This window comes from Coenobita brevimanus, chromosome 110 (assembly GCF_032717465.1).
Source record: "Coenobita brevimanus isolate Jiangsu-jjx chromosome 110, ASM3271746v2, whole genome shotgun sequence".
Lineage (NCBI taxonomy): Eukaryota > Metazoa > Arthropoda > Malacostraca > Decapoda > Coenobitidae > Coenobita > Coenobita brevimanus.
The window spans coordinates 3,310,488-3,333,135 of record NC_137063.1 but is presented as its reverse complement, the minus strand read 5'-3'; the positions used below and the strand labels follow the sequence as shown (position 1 = coordinate 3,333,135).

General features: G+C 43.3%; 1 protein-coding gene and 1 non-coding gene across 5 annotated transcripts in view; both read right to left on the bottom strand.

Moving 5' to 3' along the window:
• LOC145417413 (RNA-binding protein 1-like) overlaps positions 1-20,302 on the bottom strand; it is a 52,947-nt gene extending 32,645 nt beyond the window's left edge. For 3 of the 4 annotated variants that reach the window (XM_080286096.1, XM_080286097.1, XM_080286094.1), the window contains exons 1-2: positions 20,085-20,250; positions 14,166-14,366 (exon numbers count right to left, since the gene is read on the bottom strand). In XM_080286096.1, coding sequence (XP_080142222.1) covers positions 14,166-14,366; positions 20,085-20,092 — 209 coding nt within the window. In that variant the 5' untranslated portion in view covers positions 20,093-20,250. Of the gene's footprint in view, positions 1-14,165; positions 14,367-20,084 lie in introns of all 4 variants that reach the window. The other variant, XM_080286095.1, reaches the window with a different exon arrangement.
• On the bottom strand, positions 5,988-6,106 carry LOC145417682 (5S ribosomal RNA). The gene has a single exon (XR_013900546.1). It is a non-coding gene; the product is annotated as a 5S ribosomal RNA (ribosomal RNA).
• Positions 20,303-22,648: the final 2,346 nt, after the last annotated feature.

Here is a 22,648-nt window from a genome sequence, read left to right as displayed (position 1 = left end):
CAACAATTCCTTAAAGTGTTCTCTCCATCTTTTTTTTTTTTTTTTTTTTTTTTTTTTTTTTTTTTTTTTTTAAATGCGAGGAAGAAGGAACCAAAGGCCATGAGCCCGCAGTAACAGTTCCCTCCAAGAGAAAAACAAAATACAATAGAGAGCCAAATTCAAGATCCGATCATTTTGAGATGCCTGGACACACTACGTTTGAAAGACTGGAGATCATAGGCAGCAGGAAATACAGACAGAGGGAGACAGTTCCAGAGCTGACCTGTTGCATAAATGAAAGACTGCTCACTTTTTCTCCCTTCTCCACTAGTAATCTACCATTTTTATCTTTCACTCCCCTGCTAACTTCACTTCCACCCTGTCTTACTCTTTTCACCTCTCTCCAGAACATTTTCTTACAGTCCCTCCACTTTACACTCAAATTTCTTCCAAATTCCTCATCCACTCTCTTCTTACTCTCTCTTACTAATCTTTTCACCTCTCTCTTCCTTTCTACATATAACTCTCTCTATAATATATATATATATATATATATATATATATATATATATATATATATATATATATATTATAGAGAGAGTTATATGTAGAAAGGAAGAGAGAGGTGAAAAGGGGAAAAAGAAGTGTGTGGTAACCATAGGGGCATTTGTCTTCTTAGTATAATAGGAAAAGTGTATGGTAGGATACTTATTGACAGAGTTAGAGAAAGAACAGAGAAATTAGTTGGAGAAGAACAGGGAGGCTTTATATATATATGTGTATATATATATATATATATATATATATAAATATATATATATTATATATATTTATTTTATATATATATATATATATATATATATATATATATATATATATATACATATATATATATATATATGTATATTGAAACGTGAATCAGGTGACATACGATGTTTCACCATCGTTTAACATAAGGCTACATATGAGACATAGGCATTTATATAAATGCCTAAAAAAAACTCAAGTGAATGATCGACATACTGTACACTAAAATTATACGAATAATCTTCATATTACGCCTACATTCTTAGCTAATCAATCAATCTCAACCAATTGCATCCAAAAATTACAATAAAAATTACTGAGCACAGCTATGGGAGACACCAGATTATAATTCAAAGTCAACCATAGCAAGGCAGAAGCAAGTTAATTATTGACTACAAGTGCGAATTATAAATAATATCCAAAGCCTACACTGTTGAATGAACATAGACCTTGATAGTTCCCCATGAAATTAGTTATTATAGTATTAATCAATTAATATTAAGTATATTTATAGAATGACGGGGAATCGTCTTGGGTGCGAATTGTCTTGACGGGGAATTGTCCATGTTTTGATGGCAAATTGACTTCACAGTCAACTGCCCTGGAACCAAGTACACATCCCTCCTCGCAGCTTTGCTATATCTGAGGATATTTTCACAGCTCTACATCTTTTTGTACTGTTTAGACATGTCTCCCAAGCGCCCTGCATCATCTCCAGCACTGGGGGAGCCCGCTGCAAAAACGCAGCAGCACCATCTCTAACTCAGGAGAGGAAATTGGAAATTATAAGACCCCACGAGGAAGGGCAGGGAGTCTCGGAGATTGAGCGTGCTTTAGGCCTTGCAGCTTCCACCATTGGGACTGTGACCAAGAAAAAGTTGATGTACAAGAAAATGGCCACCTCGTTCTCTACATCTACAGGTAGTAATTACTTCTATGGGTATTACTTACTTCAAAATAGGAGGGGTAAAGTTTAGGTGGGGGGGCCGAGGGGGTCCTGGGACACTTCCCCCCATTTCTATGTATATTGCAACGGGGAAATCATTCCAATATACGAAATTTCAGATTACGAGTTTTTTTTTTTTTTGGTCCCTATCTCTTTCATATATTGACGACTCACCGTACATTCATTTGGGAGGTGGCATGAATAAACTATAAATTGTCGCCACAGTGATGTGGCTGTCTTCAGTGTACGATGCTTAACCCCCCCTGGGGGTAGGGGGGCTTCAAGAATACTCCCCCAGTATCCCTGCTTGTCGTACGAGGCGACTAAAAGGGTTGGTGGTGGGTTAGTGCCCCACCCCATAAAAAGAACGAACTAAAAAAGCGAACAAAGCGCCTCGGACCCGGACGCACCAAACGTTGATGACTAAGGAACAGACGAAGGACATTCTTAGGGTGGGAACATGGAACGTTCGAGGAGTGAATGATGAAGTGAAAGAGAGAGAGATTTTTCAGGTGCTTGAGGATGCAAAAGAGGATATATGTGGATTGACTGAACCTAAATGGCAAGGTGAAAGGGTGAGAGAATGGGAATATGGTTTAGGTATATGTGCGGGAGTCAATGAAAATGAGAGGGCAAGAGAGGGAGTATGTCTGATAATAAGCAAGAAGTGGAAGGAGAATATACGAGAGTATGGAACAGTGGGTGCAAGGATTGTATGGGTGAGAATGAAAGTAGGTATACAAGCGTGGACGATTGTATGTGTGTATGCCCCGACAGAGGATCAAGTGGCAAGAGTGAAAGATGAGTTTTGGGCGAGTGTAGAAGCGTGTATGGACAAGTCTGAGAGCACCGAGAGAATGCTGTTGATTGGAGACATGAATGGCAAAGTTGGGAATGTACGAGTGGATGGAGTGGTTGGTCAGTGGGGTGTGCCAGCTGACGTAGATGGGAATGGAAGTGCTTTGGTGGACATCTGTGCTTGTAAGGGGTTGGCAATAGTAAACACCTACTTTCAGCATAAGATGATCCACCGGTATACATGGAGAGTAATGAGGAGGATGGATGGTGAACTTGTTGAACGAAAGGCAATGATAGACTACGTGTGTGTGGATGAGCGAATGAGAAGACAAGTGTTAGATGCAAGAGTGTGGAGAGGGTGGGGGAATTGAGTCTCGGACCATCACTTAGTGATGGCCAAGGTAGAGCTGCAAAGAAAGTGGTTGAGGAGACGAAGGGGAAGACAGGAGGAAGCAACTCCTGTGAGAAGAGTGGAGAAATTGCAAGATAGTGAGAAAATGACAGAGTATAAGAGCATAGTGGAAGAAAGACTGGGAAGGTATGAGATAGAGCAGATGGAAGGGGTGGAAGATGTATGTAAGATATTCACGGAAGAGATAGGTGCAGCATGTGAGCAGTTTGTAGAGTGAGGAGGAGATGCAAGGGTGTGCAAGAGACAGCATGGTGGAATGATGAGGTGAAACGAGCTGTGGAACAAAAGAAGAAGACATATAGTGAATGGTTAGCGAGTAGAGGTAGGGGAGAAGATGAGAGAGAGAAGAGAGAGGTATATGTGAGCAGGAGAAGGGAGGTTAAGAGACTGGTGAAGGAGAGTAAAAGAAAGTGGATGAGGAGTTTGGGAGGAATCTGAGTGTGAAATGGAGGTAGAGTATGAAATTGTTTTGGAAGGAGGTAAAGAAAGTAAGGCAGTGTGAAAGGGGAAATAGTAGGGGAGTAAAAGATAGGAATAATAGATTGTTGGTGGAGAAGAGAGAGAAACTGAGGAGATGGAAGGAGCACTTTGAAGATTTGTTGAATGTGGAGAGTGAGAGTAGTGCGAGTATAAGTGGTTGGGGAATGGCTGGGAGAAGAAGAGATGAGAGGAGGGAGGAAGAGATCAGTAGGGCGGAAGTAGTGGAAGCGATGAAGAATATTAAGTTGGGAAAGGCCCCAGGAATTGATGGAGTGTGTGATGAAATGCTTAGGTATGGGGGTGAGATTGTTGTGGAGTGGATATGGAAGTTGTGTAGATTGGCTTGGGAAGAGGGAAGGGTTCCAGAGGACTGGAAACCAGGTATAATTGTTACTTTATACAAAGGAAAAGGAGAGAGAGAAGTACGTGGTAACCATAAGGGTATTTGCCTACTTAGTGTGACTGGTAAAATATATGGTAGAATACTCATTGATAAGGTTCGGCATATGACAGAGGAGCTAGTTGGAGAAGAACAAGGGGGATTTAGGAAGGGAAAAGGGTGTGTAGATCAGATATTTGTTCTAAGATGTTTAGTGGAGAAGTATCTAGAGAAGGGAAGGAAAGTGTATGCTGCCTTCATGGACTTGGAGAAAGCTTATGACAGAATAGATAGGCAAGGTATGTGGAAGGTATTAAGAATATATGGAGTGGAGGGGAAATTGTTGAGTGCTGTGAAGAGTATGTACGAGGGAGCTAGGGTTACCGTGCGAGTGGATGGTGAGCTGAGTGAGTTCTTTGATCGCAATGTGGGACTGAAACAGGGTTGTGTGATGTCTCCATGGCTGTTTAATATATACATGGATGGGGTTGTAAAGGAGGTGCAAGGTAGGGCAGTGGATGTGGGGGTGGCTCTAATGAATGAGGGTGAGATTTGGAAGCTTCCGGTGTTGCTGAATGAATTTGGGACAGTGTGTAGGAGGAGGAATCTGAAAGTTAATGTAAACAAAAGTAAAGTTATGGTGTTTGAGAGGAATGAAGTCACAGAGTGTGCAGTGAGATTGGATGGTGAGGATATGGAGAATGTGAGTGCAATCAAGTACTTGGGTAGTGTGATGAGTAAGGATGGAACTTTGGGGGATGAAGTGCGTGAAAGGGTACAGCAGGGAAGGAAGGTTGTTGGTACACTGAAAGCAGTGATGAGAAATAGGGAGGTGAGTATGGAAGTTAAGAAGGGAGGTGAGTATGGAAGTTAAGAAGTCACTGCATGATAGTATTGTGATCCCTACCCTGACGTGTGGATGCGAGGCATTGACCTTGCAAGAGGGGAACAAGTCAAGAGTGAGAGCAGTGGAAATGAGTTACTTGAGAGGAGCATGTGGAGTGACGTGGAGGGACAGGTTGACGAATGAAGAAGTGAAGGAACGCTGTGGGGTGGATGTGGATGTGGTTGAGAAGATTAGGAGAAATACACTGAGGTGGTTTGGATATGTGAAGAGAATGGAGAATGAAAGACTGACTAAGAGGGTGTATGTAGGTGAGGTGGAGGGAGGGAGAGGGAGAGGTGGACCGAGGATGAGGTGGAGGGATGGAGTTGAGAGGTATATGAGGGAGGGGGGGGTGAGTTGGGGGGAGGGTAGTCAAATGGTGGGTGACAGAGCGACTTGGAGGCATTTTGTCTGCGGTCACCCTTTGCGGGATTAGGGCATCGGGCTATAGATACATAGATAGATAGATAGAAATCCACTTTTTTTTTTGTAGGTTTCAATTATTTGACTTAACCGGTTTAGGTATACAATCAATAAATTGGCAAATTGAAGTCAATGCTGGAAATATTTTAATTACTGGTACTTTGTTTCAGTAAAAACAGCTGAATTTGGTGAAATATCAGAAGCCAAATTCATAAATTTCTACAGCACTATGCAAATTTGAATTTTAAAAAAATGCAGTAACGTTTATACTGCAGTCTCTCACATAATTAAGGAAGGATTTTTAGTACATAGTTTCCAACACGCTTGAATGAATCAGCTTTGGTAGCTTAATGGCGGCTCTCCATGCTATTCAATCTTTAGCAGCCTCTCTGTTCAGTCCCTTATCACTGAGCTCACACTATGAGCTTGTCCCAAGTCTTTTCATTCTGCCTCTAGAAACCATACTCTCAACATTTACACCTCTCACCCCCCCACACCCAGCTGTCATCTTCCAGCAACTGCAAATGCCCAAAACATCTCAATCTACCCCTTCTCATCACAGTACAGTTACATTCAAGTCCCATTCTTCCTCTCAACCCTTCATTTCCAGTCCTACCCCTCCCTCCCCAAACCTGTCATTCAAGGATGTACCAGCACTGCATATCTATCTAATCATTATCATCTCTGCAGCTTTTTTTTACACAATATCATATATATATATATATTTTTCTATCTTAAATAATTAACAAGATTTCATTCATTCATTGCCAGACGCCATGTATCCCAAACGGGGTGGCCAAGGGCTTAGAGTTAATTGTTTTACAGGGAGGGGCACTAATCCTCCACCAACCCCACTTGACACGTAGGGAGAACGTTATGCCAACAGCATCTGGTGTTCCCAGGTGGTTACCCATCCAAGTACTAACCAGACCCAACGTTGCTTAACTTCGCTGATCGGACGGGAAGCGGTGTACTCAACGTGGTATGGCCATTAATGAAAATACAATATTTATGGGTTACATCAACCTACAGCAGAGCACAACAGAGGGGGGAAAATTATTACTCGTTCTTCAAATTAGACAGTCATAATTATTATTACTTTGTAGAACCTGATTCCACAAGCCAAAAATACAAATAGTGAAGGAGTACTGGTACTGTTCTTAGAATATTAACACCAACTTCTAATGGTATTTGTTCATATAAGTTGATCTGCTTTCATCATCCATGTAAGAAACTGCAAGGCAGTCCATTATCCTCTCTACCTATCTGTTGACAGACACCTTAATCCTGTAAGGAGTGGTCACAAACAAATTGCCTCATGCTGCCCTGTCCCCCACCATTTTGCTGACCTCCACCCCATTTCACACACCCCTCTCTCATATACCTCTCCATTCATTTTGTTTCGTTTTTAAAGGCTCCAACATGCTTGCATGTGTCGGCCTTGGTCACCTAATGGCAGCTCTCCACACTGCACGATCCATTGCAGCCTCCCTGTTCAGTCCCTTAACCCTAAGGTCACACTTAATGACCTCGTCCCATGTCTTTCTCGGTCTACCCCTCATAACCTCACCCCCAATATTAACACTTCTCACCTTCCTCACCCAATTATCATCCCCCATCCTCTCCACATGTCCAAACCACCTCAATCTACCTCTCCTCATCACAACACCAATACACACCAGTCCCATCCTACCTCTCAACTCTTCCATTGTAAACCCAGCCCCTCCAGGCCTTGGATGCAGGGACGCACTGCACTTCCACCTAATCATTGTCATTTCTGTACGTCTGAGCCGGCGAATATCTTCCTCCTTCACTGCCCAGGTCTCACTGCCATACAGCATTACACTCCTAACACATGCTGCATACAAAGACCCCTTAGCATGTAGGGAGAGCCCTATCAATGTCAGGAGAGGCAAGAGCTCCCTGAACTTCTTCCAACCACTTCTCACTCCAGCCCCACCTCCAGCACACAACATGTCTCCCAAATAACAAAACTCTTCCACACACTCAAGAGATTCACCAGCAAGTTCAATCCTTTCACACCTGACAATCTCCACCTGCTCACCATGGCACGCCGTACACAAAAAATCAGCATTATCTCGCAGTCTACCTCTGATACCACTACATCTCTTATGCACCCATTTATCACACACACACCGCACAAGATGGAATTACTTCCCACGCCCTTGTGGCAAACTGCACATGGCCACTCTCCCTTGTCTTTGACAGTACTGCCACCAACCCTAGATATCATTACTTTTGTTTTATTTGCATTTACCCTTAAACCCTTTTGCCCCATACCATCTCTCCACTTCCTAAACCTTTCCTCTGCCTCCCTTTCATTCTCTGCAATCAACACCAAATCATCAGCATACAACAACTCCCACGGGAGTCCGTTTCTAAAGTCACGTGAAAGGGCTTCAAGTACCATGATAAACAACATGGGACTCAAGACTGACCCTGATGCACACCAACATTCATGGAAAACTCATCACCCAAATCTCCATTCACTCTCACCTGGGTGTGAGCACCCACATACATGGCCATAACCACCCTAACCAGCCACTCCTCCAAGCCAAGCTTTCTCATTGCCCACTTCACCACCTCTCTAGGGACTCTGTCAAAGGCCTTTTCCAAATCAACAAAAACAAAATAAAGATCCCTTCTCATAACAATATACTTTTCCTGAAGCTGTCGAACAATGAATATGGCATCAGTGGTCCCACTACCTGGCATAAACCCAAACTGCATCTCATCAATATTCACTCTTTCTCTAATCATACCTTCTAAAACTCTCTCCATTACCTTCATTATCTGATCTAAAAGCTTTATACCTCTATAATTTCCTCTTTCCAGGGCATCACCCTTCCCTGTATACAGATTTACAATTACACTCATCAGCCAATCATCTGGGACAACACACTCATAAATAATCCTATTTATCAGGTCAGTGACTAAACTCACCCCTATATCGCCTAAGGCTTTCAACATTTCGGCAGTCAATCCAGACACACCTGCTGCCTTCCCCACCCTCATCCTGCCTATTGCCTCACTCACAGTAGCAGTATCAATCAAAGGCCAAGGGCCAGACACTGGATCTGCTGGCTCCAAACCTTCCCTGTCCCAGTCAAACTCCTCATTCAACAACCGGTTATAATGCTCTCTCCATGCATCTTTAACCCCTTAACCGCGGGGCGTCACTTTCGTGACACTTGGGAGCAAGGGATCATACCGCGGGGCGTCGCTTTTGTGATTCTGTGTTATTTTGAATTCACAAGGCTTCCAAGTGGGGGCTTGTATCATCTATCAGTACTGCCAATGTCCAACACTAGTCAGCACTCCTAATCTCATCTGTACTCCCATCCATTGTTGACAATTTAGCCATTTCTCCCCATTCTTGACTCCCCTCCCTACCCCCCCTCTATTACCCTATCCTCTCGCCTGCCCGGCCGTGCTACGCTAAGTAAATCTTCCCTGGAATTTTTCACTTATTTCATCCATTGAAATAAGCCCTATGTCCTATTCTTATACCAAATAATATATACAAGAAAGAAATAAGGTAAGTGAGAGTGCCAAACACCTGGAATTGGCTAATTATCACCTGACAACACCTCACGTGCACTCGTTCGCTAATTTTCGCTGTTTTTTTTCCTCTTGAAATATGTCCTATAATCTATTTTCGTAATAAATATACATGTAAGGAGGGAAGGGAGAAGCCTAAGTGATATTTACATTCACCTGGAACTACCTAATTTATAATGTATTGTCTAGATTTCCTGCCAATCATATCAGTGCTAGACTTAGCTGTTTCAAGAAGTAATATTGGTACCCCTCAATAACCCCTTAGCAGGCCTCCACGCTAGCCCTCCGTTATCAGGTTACTCTCAACTTCCGAAGTGAGAGTACGTATGTTTCTTCTTGCTGACTTCAAGGCCTTTTTTCACCCCCATGCAAATGGCCCTGTGACCTTTACCCCCTACTAAACCTCGTGTGGAAAGAGGTAAAGGGCTGACAATTGATAAAAGAGTGACTACGATCTTTCTATTGAGTAAAACAGTGCAAGTGGAATTGTAAATAATGTGTAAACAGCAAGTGAAAGTAATGAATGTAAATATACATGAACAATGGAAAACAGTTTTATAAGTTATTTCAAGTGACAGTGCACAACACAGTGTAAATAAAATAGAAATGTAAATAACGTAAATAAAATAGAGAACGTAAATAGAAATGTAAATGAGTAGTATTATAAGAATACGAGTATATACCCTAGGAGTAATGAAAGTGAGTTTCACTCTAGCATGTCTGAATGCTATGAGTTATGAGAGTGAAGATGAAAGTGACATTCACTCCCAATGCCAGTATACAGGACGAGAAAGTGAATGCTACGTATTTTACTGAAAGAAATTGAATCCCTACAGTGACAATAAACTAATACTACTGAAGGAAACTTATGAATAAAGACTGTAGATATATATAAGTGTTATATAGTAATAGAAATATAAAGTGTGAGGGGTTTTATGAATAATAAATGACAGACTACTAAGAGCGAACTAGTGCCAGTGCGACGATCAGACGCGCTCATAATTTCCATTGCTTTCACAGTGTTTTTTTTTTGAGTATGGATCCCAAACTACTTGAAAATTGTAGAATAGTGTTTATAGTGTTTGTATCTGGCTGTGGTAATCATATTACGGGTTGTCGGGAAGTGTAAAGTGGAGACTTCGTTACCCTACTTCAGAGGTCTCCACAAGTCCTACGGTAACTGACGAAGGCTCAACAATCATTCCAGGACAAAGCTGAAGGTATGTGCCATAAGCATATGTAATTTTATTATTCTAGGACTAATAACTGATTTTTGGCAAATGTTTTTTGAGAGTCTGTCGGAGCCCAAATAACCCCGCGGCACACGCAAGTCATTGGTAAACAAGCCCGCGGTGTAGGGGTTAATATCCTCACTGTTCACCACTACCCTTCCTTCATCATTCTTCACACACTGCTCACCTATGATATCCCGATTATCCCTCTTCACCTGACCTGCCACCCTAAATATATTTTTCCTTTCCCCATGATTCAGGTTATCAAGTAATTGTCTTTGTGACTCAGACTTTGCCCTGTATACCTCTCTTCTAGCCCTACGCTTAGCAGCCAAATATTCCTCTTTGCTACCACCCCTCTTCCATTCCCGGAAAAGCCTTCTTTTCTCCTTAATTGTAGCTTCTACACCCTCATCCCACCACCAAGTTACTTTATGTCTTGGTGGTCCTCTTGTCCAGCCGCATGTTACATCAGTAACTCTCAAGAAATTATTCTTGAGGGCACTGTACTGTTCATTAATGCCTCTGTCTACAGCTCCCTGTTCAGCCACCACTCTCCTCAACTTGCTATAGAAGGCATCCCTTACTACTTGGTTTTTCAGCTTCCATATTTTCCTCCTAGGTACATAAGTCCTCTTTTTCATCACTTGTTCTTTAAGCACCATATCACAAATCAATAGTTTGTGCTCCACTCCATCTATCAATCTCATTCTCGGCCTTCCCCCCTCCATCTCACTCACACACACTCCCCTCATTAGTCTATCGTTCTCCATCCTCTCCACACAGCCAAACCACCTCAATGTATTTCTCCTAATGCTTTCTATCACATCTACATCCACACCACATCGTTCCTTCATTTCCTCAATTGTCAGTCTGTCTCTCCATTTAGCTCCACATGCTCTTCTCAAGTAACTCATATCCAATGCTCTCACTCTTGACTTGAGTCCTTAGTCCAAGCTTTGCTTCCATATGTGTGAGTTGGTATCACAATACTGTCACGCAGACTTTTTTATTTCCATGCTCACTTCCCTATATCTTAACAATGCTTTCACAGAACCAGCAACCTTTCTTCCCTGCTGTACTGCTGTACCCTTTCAAGTACTCCATCCTCTAAATTTCCATCCTTACTCATTACCCTACCTAAGTACAGTACTTAATCCCCTTCTGCAGGCGACTTTGGCACCTCCCCCAGTGCCGACAGATTTTTTATTTTTTGTCTATAGCCTAGACAGGTTACAGGTAAGTCTGATGTAAAACTCCTAAAAAAATCCAAATTGATACTTACAGAAGCAAGGAAGGTTAATTTTAGGCCCGCATTGTGACCATGCCTGTTGAGTGAAATACCCGAGTAAACCCTGTAGACTTCTTTCACTCCATTGTTGACCAGGTGGTTTTCTTTGGTGTTTGGCCATGGTATACTGAAGCAAATGCCCTGGTGATGCTCCCAACACATCCTAGGTGCATGTGGGAACTGTTCTCGGGAAAAGTGATATGCGAGGGCTGCAAGTGACATGCGGACACAAGATTAAGAGGCACTTTTCTATCGTATGGGACACAATATTTGCGCCTATTATCGCACTCAAGCACATTTATACAGTAACACTCACTGAATTTTGACTATGTTCACACACTGGTGTCTATTAAATATGCATGGCATCTCTTTTGCAACCCTGGTAATTTAGGAGGCATCTATTTTGCACAAACTGCACTATTTAGGTGTCTTTTTTTGCTACATTAGACTTATATAAACACTGTCTTTCAGTGATGACTATGTACAGCCGTGGCCATAAATAATCACCTATCATCCTGTATGATATGCCTCAGATTGGCTCCTTTATGTGCGGCAAGTTACACTGGAGTAAGAGGGGCTGAGAGGGAGGGGCCAGAGAGAGAAGGGAAGGTGGGTAGGGGGATAAGCGATGGTGCTGGGGTGGAGTGAGGGAGGGGAGGGAGGGTAGGTAGGGGAGAGAGAATGAGCTGCAAAGTTATGGCCACATAATTTGTCTGTACTGAGCCAGATATTTGTGTTTATCCGTGTATTTTGACTTCAGATACAGAATGGAATCAGGATGGCTTTGACTTCCGTAATGTTTGTGTAAGAAATATCCTCTACCCTCACATGTACTTAATTTTTGGAACTAAACATTATATGCAACCTTTGACATGGCTGTGTCCACAGTAAATATGATCACCCTCTCGTTATACACTCCCTCTATACAGTCACCATCACATCAATAATTATTTAATGGAATCTCTATATGAAAAGGCTATTTAAAATAATTGTGCATAAAAGGTAAATAAATTTGATGTCTGTGCTCATGGGTGGATATAGTAATGGTATCTCTCATAATCTGTTAGAGGGAAAATGAAACAAAATCCTACCCAACCAAAATATATCTACAGTATGTCAGTGTATACCAACACTGGTCAAGCCAAAGCAACCAGGACCGCCTTAGTAAGTAGTCCAGTGGCGCTGCAGCACCAGGGAAACAATGTTGTTGATGGATTGCTGGTTTTGTCTGAACAGCTCCCATTCGTCTTTGGTGTGATGGAGGAGATGGGCCCGTGTCCTCTCCGTCTCTGGCTTCCATGCGTAAGGTGACCAGATTCACTGGAGCTAAAAGCGGGACATTGTCTCGTGTGTGTGTGTGTGTGTGTGTGTGTGTGTGTACATATATATATAGAGAGAGAGAGACAGACAGACAGACAGACAGACAGACAGAGAGAGAGAGAGAGAGAGAGACAGACAGAGAGAGAGAGAGAGAGAGAGAGAGAGACAGACAGACAGACAGACAGAGAGTGAGAGATACAGTGACATGCGAGTGACAGCGACGGTTGCTACGCAACACCTCATCCTGGGGCTGATAATCAAACATTAACGTCACATACGAACCCCAATGACCAATATACAGTACGGTACAGTGAATTAGCCGACGAAAGTTACCAGTTAGTATTACAAATTTTACAGTATATTAACAATTTGGTATTTGGATTATGCATAATTTTACTAAGTCATCATAATTTCAAAAAGGTCATGTTATATCTAATGTAATGGTAATTTTCTAAACGCAGGACAGTTTACATAATTTGCACAAAAAGCAGGAATTTATGCACAATTAAAAAAGCGGGACTGTCCCGCCTAAAGGCGGGACTCTGGTCGCCTTATCCACACACTGACAATCTGGCCCGACAAAAATCTCGATGGCTCTGCACTAATATTTGATCTCTTACGAGCCAGTCCTTGACATCACCAAATATCTAAAGCTTGTTATCTGACGCCGCTATACAAGGTATAATGCAGTTTTATCTACCGAATAGTAACTCTTTTATATGATGCCCTGAATGAAAGAAAATAGACAAATTACGTGGCCACAACTTCGCATTTTATTCTCCCTCCCCTACCTACCCTCCCCTCCCCTCCCTCACTCCACCTAAGCACCCTCGCTCATCCCCCCACCCACCTTCCCTTCTCTCTCTGCCCCTTAATCCAGTGTGACTTGCTGCGCGTAAGGGAGCCAGCCTGAGGCACGGGGTACAGGAGGATAGGTGATTATTTATGGCCACGACTGTACACACACTGGCGTCTATTTCCACACTAACCACATAAGTATGGTGTCTCTTTCGCACACATATGGTAAATTATGAGGTGTCCTGTGATGCGCCACATTCAGAACTGAAGGCCTGGTAAATATTTCCAGCCTCTCTCAATATTTTGATTTTTGCCAATTTTTAAAATCCTAGGCCATTTAGGAACGAATCTGGCACTGCCTGCAGCTAAGGGCATGGACGTTCATGAACAGCTCTGGCAGAGGAGGAGTTAAATGCACTCACATTTTCCATTTCCTCACCATCCAGCCACACTGTGCATTCAGTGACTTCATTTCCCTCAAAGACCATAACTTTACTCTTCCCTACATTCACCTTCAGATTCTATTTCATACATACTCTCCCAAACTCATTCACCAACCCTTGCACTGCAGTTTCCCTTTGTCTGCACTTAACAACAGAGTACAGTCTGCAAACAACAGAACAGGAAGTTTCCTCTCTCGTTAGGACCGCTCCAGCATCCACAGCCCCACCTTGTATCTCATTTATAACCTCATCTATATACACACTGAACAACCATGGAGACATAACATATCCCTGTTTCAATCCAACATTCAGAGAGAGAAATTCACCCAGTACCTATCCAATATGGCTAATAAAGTGCCAACCATGTAGAACATTCAACCAACACTTACGTGCCATCCAATGCCCTGACTGAGTCCTCAGCATCCCTGGGATCTTCAAATTCAACAAACGCAAAGCCTGGGGGGTTGCGGGCCACCCAAACATTGACCAGTGGACCATACTTAGAGAAAGCAGATTCTAGCTCATGCTTGGCATCAGTATTGCCTAGGTTCCCCACGTACACTTTACAGTCTGTCCTCATCTTGGTTCTTCTGAAAAACAAAGAAAAAAAAACAAGAGGTAAGAATCGTATATGGTATGTGAAAGCTTAAGTTCACTTCCAACACTCTGGTTTCTTAGGAGTACAGTACAGTAAAATATTGGAATATTAGACCAACTGAAATAGATTCAATTGCATTAAATAATGTCTAAAGTTTTCCTGATAATATAAAATAGTTTAAAATATAATTTATAAATTATGATCCAATTAAACAGATTTCATACACAAAAAAGTAAGTACAGCACCAGTATTACAGTAAACCCTCAAGTTAAGATGGATCCTCTTACGATGAATCACATTAACATTCTAAAAATTTGGAATCGACTTGTTACACTCCCATGGTTCACGTGTCAAAATTTCATCGTTCAAAATCTGAAAAAGACTATGATGGCTGTATCATTAATGATGTAGGTTGCATCAGCTAGGTCTCAAGTGGTTAAGAATACAACCTTGTGGAGGTCAAGGACACATCTCAGTCTCCATCTAACCACACTACTCATTTCAGGCCATATCTTATTTTGCAATAAATCTATGTTTTTCCCCCCTTAATTTTTTATGCACTTTGTGTGATTTTAAGATTTATTTTTGGTGGATGTGACCAGTTTTAGATATGCCACTTCCCCAATTCCTTGCTGCAATGGGGGTCCAGTGGGAAATCAGGGTTTTGGGGTGGGAATAACTGAACAAAGCTTGTCATTTTTTGTGGATATGCAGCTAAAAGTCACATGAATCACACTCAAACAGATTTTTAAAGGTGGAAATACATGTTTTGTATAAACAATCTACCATTTGAAGCAATAACCAACCATGAAGCAACTTTACCTAACATTAAGCTAAGCATTTGCTAGCCTCATTATATTGCAAGGATTCCCGAAAAATGACAGAATCAGAAAGAACTTGCTACATGACAGACTGAATCTGAAAATAAGATCAGGACTTTGCCACAGATTAGCTATTGTAAATGATATGCCAAGACCTGACCTGCTGACTGCCTACATTTGAAAATTCTGCATAGTGGCATCACCATCCACACAAGCAACAGGGTATCAACACATACAAAGCAGAGAGTGTGATGGTGGCCACCAACGCTAAATCCACACATTACTTATGAGGACTACACATCCTTTATTGCTGATTTCCAATGAAAGTGCCATAGATGAAAAGATGTTTATACAGGTGAGATCTAACTACAGATCACCCCCAAATAACCCAATTATACATGGCCTGAAAAGAATAATAATACTCTAACCACTACCAAAATAACAGGTGAGGAGCAGTGTTGCATATCACACATTATTCAGCTACAGACAATGTAACATTTACAAAAAGTGAAATGAAAGGATCCAGTAAGAACTGTAGTCTGGAGTGTAAGTACCAGCCATGTGTATTCTGTGAATGGATTCTTTTATGACAATTTATTATACAATGTGCTGTACCCGTTGTGTTAACTGAGTATGCTGATAACGACTGCTTTAAGGGGGAATGAAAGAAGAATGAACTAATTTCCCTGTCCAACATTAGATAAGAATTATGCTTGGTGACAAGACCTGAAATGAAAGAATATAATGTATGATAGGTGAAAAGTACGAGTGGCTGAAATGTGACTATTACTGTAAGTGATCAGATTCAGACAGTGATGAGGGTGGCAGCTGGGAGGTGAATTTATATGCCAACTAGTTAAAAGATGACTCACTCCAGCCTTCATCATTATTATTTATCTTTCACAATGCCACAGCATGACACTTACTTGTTATTTACAAACCAGTGGTGAGTAGCCAATTATTCATTTAGTACCGGTAAGTAAAGTCTCATGCCAGAAAACAAGTGTTACGATGGATAATCTTTTTTAGTTTGATGTCATAATTGAACATAAGAACAAATGAAGAGATGATAACTGAAGCAGGCCAGTTACCCCATGCTAGGCAGCTCCTAAATGAGTAACTGAGCTAGTTACTAGAAAGAAATAAGGATAGCAATGAAGAAGGCACGCACTGATCGAACCGAACACTCCCTTGGAAAACTTGAGATTCCAAGGAGTTCCTATGCCTTTATGGGTGAGTTTTTAGTTGATAACAAAATTCACTGAAAGAATGTATCACACGCAGAAAGAATTTTAACTCTACTTCACACAGGAGTAAAGATATTAGCTTCTGCTAAGCGTGATGGTCAGCTCAGGCCGGGCCAGGCTGCTCATTTCCAAGGTAGACATATGTCGTGGCAAAATGGGTGGACAGGGACCATCAGGTGATGGAAGGAGCCAATAATGTATTCCCACTATTATCTGAACCAGCCGCCATTTGATCTTGGCACCAGAGGGCAGGGAGAGACTACTGTACCGCCACCTCACACAGGCATATCTCTGTCTTTTCTGTGACTTTGCAAGGTGTAGAACAATAATTTCTGAACTTCTCATCCAAATTCGTTCCTGCTTCATGCTGACTCCTTACCTCATCCACCCCTGCCAAGCCTCTTTCCAAGGATACTAGGAAAGGCCTCATTGATAATGCCATAGGGCATTCCTTCGACACCACTGTGTCTAGTTTCTCTAGTAGTGGAGGAGTTATCATGTTGACAGCAAAGCCAAAGTCAGAGTCATGTGCACATACAAGAGCCAAAGTTACTCATCATCTTCACGTCCTTACTCATCGACACGACCATCTACAGACCTGGGGATGCTTTCATTCACAAGAAGAGTTGGTGAGTAATATGGTCTTTAATTTGTTTCCCTATCTGCTATACCCTCCCAGATATGAAGGTCTGAAAACAAGCTATTTGGGGAAATACACCTGTAATGAAAGAGCGGGTGTGTTGGGGTTAACTAAGAGTAAATATCATTTGCTTGTTTATAATAAAAAATGATAGGAAAGATGGAAGAAACAGAAAGAGAAGAAGGCAGACACAGAAAAAGAATGATAAAGGCGAAAGTAGTAGGCAGCACTACATCATGTGAGTGGATGATGGTCACCACCACCTACCACAATAAAAAAAAAAGGTAATCTTTAGGGAGACACAAGGCCAACTTAAAAAGGATATACAGTATATATATAGAGAGAGAGAGAGAGAGAGAGAGAGAGCGGAAATGTTGAAGCAAAAGCGGTAAGAAATGGGATGGTGTGAAGGATGCAGGTGGTAGATTATTAACCCATGGAGATGGAGTAAGGACCAGATGGAAAGAATATTTTGAAAGCCTGATGAATGGGGATAGAGAGAGAAGAGCAGCTGTAAACATGATTGATTTTGGGGGTGTGCAGAGAAGGAATGCAGTGCCAGGAGACGTGACACTCGCACAGGTGAAGAGTGCCGTGAAGCGGCTGAAAAATGGGAAAGAAGCTGGGGTTGATGAGGTGTATGCAGAGATGCTTAAATGTAGTGGAGAGAATGGAATGAAGTGCTTGTTGGAGATATGTAAGAAGGCATGGATGAGTGAAACTGTGCCTCCAGAGCATAATAGGAAACGTGTATGGTAGGATACTTATTGACAGAGTTAGAGAAAGAACAGAGAAATTAGTTGGAGAAGAACAAGGAGGCTTTAGGAAGGGAAGAGGTTGTGTAGATCAGATATTCATTCTTAGATCTTCAGTGGAAAAGTTTCTAGAGAAGGAAAAGAAGTTGTATGCAGCTTTCATGGATTTGGAGAAAGCATTCGACAGGTTGGATAGACAAGGATTGTGGAAAGTGTTAAGAATATATGGAGTAGACGGGAAGTTGTTGAATGCTGTGAAGAGTATGTACGATGGTGCGAAGGCTGCAGTGCGTGTGGATGGTGAACTAAGTGAATTTTTCTCTTTGAAAGTTGGGTTGAAACAGGGACGTGTCATGTCTCCATGGTTGTTCAATCTGTACATGGATGAGGTAATAAAAGAGGTACAAGGTAGGGTAGTGGATGTTGGAGTGGCCCTGGTGAGAGAGGATAGTGTTTGGAAACTCCCTGTACTCTTGTTTGCAGATGATACTGTGTTGTTGAGTGAAGACAAAGCGGAGCTGCAAGGCTTGGTGGATGAGTTTAAGAGAGTGTGTAAGAAACGGAATCTAAAGGTGAATGTAGGGAAGAGTAAAGTGATGGTCTTTGAGAGAGGTGAAGTCAGTGAATGTACAGCGAGGTTGGATGGTGAGGAATTGGAAAATGTGAGTTCGTTTAAGTACTTGGGTAGTGTGATGAGTAAGGATGGAGGTTTGGAAGTGCTTGAAAGGGTACAGCAGGGAAGAAAGGTTGCTGGTTCTTTGAAAGCAGTGATAAGAAACAGGGAGGTGAGCATGGAAGTGAAAAAGTTACTACATGACAGTATTGTGATACCAACTCTAACATACGGAAGTGAAGCTTGGACGTTGTTGGAAGGACACAAGTCAAGAGTGAGAGCAGTGGAAATGAGTTATTTAAGAGGGGCCTGTGGAGTCACATGGAGAGACAGGCTGACGAATGAGGATATAAAGGAGCGTTGTGGTGTGGATGTGATAGGAAGCGTTATGAGGAACACACTGAGGTGGTTTGGCCATGTGGAGAGGATGGGGGGTGAAAGACTGACGAAGAGAGTGTATGTGGGTGATGTGGAGGGGGGAAGAGGGAGGGGGAGGCCTAGGATGAGATGGAGAGGTATATGAGAGAGGGGGGTGTGAGTTGGGAGCAGGGCAGTGAAATGGCGGGGGACAGGGTGACTTGGAGGCAATTTGTTCGTGGCCACCCCAAACAGGATTGAGGCGTCTGGCAATAGATAGATAGATTAGGTTAGGACAAATAAGGTTGGGTTGTTTCAAAATTTAGGTTAGATTTGGATAAAACGATACTAATAAGAGCAATTTCATTTTTTTACAGGGTATTCTAAGATGGTATCCATCTGTCTCCATATACTACAAGATGGCATTCGTCTGTAAACAAACACCACGTTCTAAAACACCTTTCACCACTTTTAAAACAAACAAAAAACACTAAAACTTGAAAATGCAATCAGAAAATACTTAAAGGATCCCATGAAGGGGCTAAGGCAAGGAAAAACCTGAAAACTGCAAAATAAGCTGGTCCTATGTCTCCATAAAGATTGCCAAAAAATTTTGGGGCTGAAACTTAATAAATATCAGCATCGCTCTCTGGCACCCATAAATCAAATTGCTAAGCAATATCCACCGAAATAATTTAATCCCTCACTTAAGAGTAACAAAATATTCATGTCCAATATCCACTGTAATTTGAGAAAAAAATGAATTGGCAAAAGTAGGTTAAAAAGATGCAAAGTTCTCCTGAAACATTAAATGAATTATGAAACACTGAAAACAATCAGAAAAAGAAGTCAATTAGCAAAGTATTGGGTATTTCTGCAGCTTAAAGCATTATTTTTATGAATTTCTCATTCCTGAAGTAAACATACATCTTTGTTCATGAAAACTGAGTTCCTTTATTAGTAATGTCTCTATAGCACAAATCAATCCATTCAGCCTCTCCTACTAAGCATGTTAACGACTGGCTTCATCAGTAACTTATGACTAGTGCCCCGTTCTGAAACAAATAATCAATTAAAACACAAGGACATCAATAAAAGCAAGCCATCTTTCCACACACAAAGCACTCGTATAATCAAACAGCGTAGCTAAGGTTATGAAAATCAGATCTTACAAAATCTACAGTAACAAACTAACGCCTTTAAAAACAACACGTAATAGCCAACGCTGATAACCATACCACGCCAAAGTTTTCCACTCGATAATAATTCGCACTTACCGCATCATTTTCGTCTCTGTCCCTCAAGATACGTGCTCTTTAAATTCCTGATCATCTACACATCACCTCCCGACATACAAGGTTATTTTCAAGCGCACCTTAACCTGTAATGTGTGTAAATGCCGCCAAGCCTCACCTCACAAGGACACCCCCTGACGACCGCTGGGTTGGGTTCGGCAGTCTCTAGTCTCGGTTTGGAGCTTCCGGCGTCCTTGCACTTCGGAATCGAGCTGATAGTTTTCTTTTTTTATATATTTTTTAATGAGGCCTCTCTTAACGTTAAACCACTTCACAAATGAATCATATTTCCAATAAACACTGGTAATTCATGAAACAGGGTATCAGTATCAGGTAAATGTACACGTTTTACTTTAAGCAGCAGAAAGACCTTACCATTTTAGCTTATTTTCCTCAAAGGTTTTCCTTATCTTTTTTTTATTATAATTATTTTCATGTGGTTTTATGTTGATTTTCCACCCTTGTTACTAATAAATGTCAATCAATCATTCATGTTCCTTATACCTCACCGACGTTTCTACTGGCAGATTTGCTAAAATTTTATTGAATCTTGGTTAAGTTAGGTTATGTTAGGTTATATTGCTAGGTTTGGTTAGGCTAAATTGCTAAGTTGGATCAAGTAAGGTTAAAATGTAAATTTACGAGGTACTAAAAGCCGACCGGGACATACGTTAGCGTAACCGCCATTACATTCGGAAGGAACATGGCTTTAAAAAAGGGGGGGTGGAGGTATTTAACGTGAAACGTTCATTTACCACCCCAGAAAATAACAAGAAAATATAATAGATAAGGTGTTTATGCTGGGTCTTGCTCATCGAGCTCAATAGTTTGAAGAGGCTATCTCCACAGCGAAAGTGTGACTTTGGCCGCCACATTGAAACACCCGTTTTAGCTTGCTGTTTTTGTTTCGCTGTTGCTAACCGAAATGCCTGCGCGGCGGGGTGAGCCTGACACCACCACCCCAGGAGGAGAGTACAGAGGGGTGACACTAACCCCACGAGATGACGGGGAGGCCGTTTTACCTGACGAGCCGTCCAGGCAGGAACGACATATCTCCCCCGTGACCCGACGCCCCACTTCCTCGCAGCCAGACCACCGGGCAATGTACAGTGAATGTACACTACACTCCAGCAGAGGAAACACTCGCCATAATCGGGGTGGGACTTACGTACGAGCAGTCCCAAGCAAGCCCTCGGACGCCGTATCCACCGGATCGGCCTCCTTAAAAGGAGAGGACTCAGGAGGAGCCTCTAGACTTGCTACACCCCAGGGGAGTAGCGGCACAGTAGCGCCCACCAGGTCTACTGTGTATGGAGTGACCACCGGTTCTCCATACTCTGTCAACCAACTTCGGGAGCCGGCACGTCAGCACGTCCCACGGACCACCTTCACCGGGACTCCCCAGGAGGGAGGCTCCACTGGGGCTACCATTCGGGACGGGCCACCGGTCGTCCCCCCAGGCTGCCCCAACCACGATGAACAGAGGACAGACTCCACCGGAGCTGCGGCTTAGACCAGGAGTGCCCACCGGGCCTCACCCTCTGGTCATTCCCGGGACAGGCGCCCCGGTCCCGACGGCAGAAGAGCAGACTCCACTGGAGCTGCGGCTTTCTCCAAGAGAACCCACCGGGCCTCTTCTTCCCGCCATCACCAGGTTCTGCTGCACCCAGAGGAGTCCCCTCAGGTTCCTCCTCTGCCCCTGTCCTGAGTAGGAGCTCAGGCAGTGCCCAACGGGACTGCCTGGCCAAAGGAGTGCCCCTCGGGCCTCCCTCTTGTGCCCTGGACCGGAGTTTCAGCAGGGTTCATCAGGCCCACCAAGCTGGGGAGCAAGCCTCTGGTCGCTCCCCCTCTGTGCCTCCTGGAGCTCCTCCTGAGGTCAGTGCCTGTTGCTCAGCCCGCCCTTCCTGTGGCAGAGTGTGGCATCCCTCTCTCCGCCTCTCTTCTCGAGAGGGTGGGATCTGCTCCCCCATAGGTACCCCGCCAGAGACCAGTCCGGGCGAGACGTCCCCGAGGTCATGTGTCCTGTTGCTGCAACCCCTCCTTCACCACCCTCAGGTGCTGCCGGACTCCACCAGAGCAAGAGACTGCAATCCACCTCCTCCCACAGGCGAGGCCGCGGTCCCCGGAGACAGAGGGACACCCCTGATGCCTGCTGCAGCCACCTGACCTCCCCCAGCGCAGGCAGCAGCAGTCCCCTCCTGATCACGGCCCAGCCAGGGCACCTCCCTCTCTGCAGCCGACCCTCGGCCCGGGTCTCCCCAGGTTCGACCCCAGGACCCCGACTATGACTAAGGGCCAGCATGGTGCTGCGCGCCTCCTGGCCCTATTTGGCCCAAGCCCAGAGGACTCTACCTCGCCCAGGGCCTCTGTAGAAAGAGGGCCACCCACTAACTTCTGCAGGACCCGTGGCGACCTCACAGGCGACCTACCTCTGGACTTCACTCTGGACGGCCCGCCCCCGACGCCCAGATGCCACCTCCGGCTCCCAGAGTAAGGGCCTCCTGCCCGACATACCCGAGCGCCTCTCTCCACCTACCCCCTGAGTA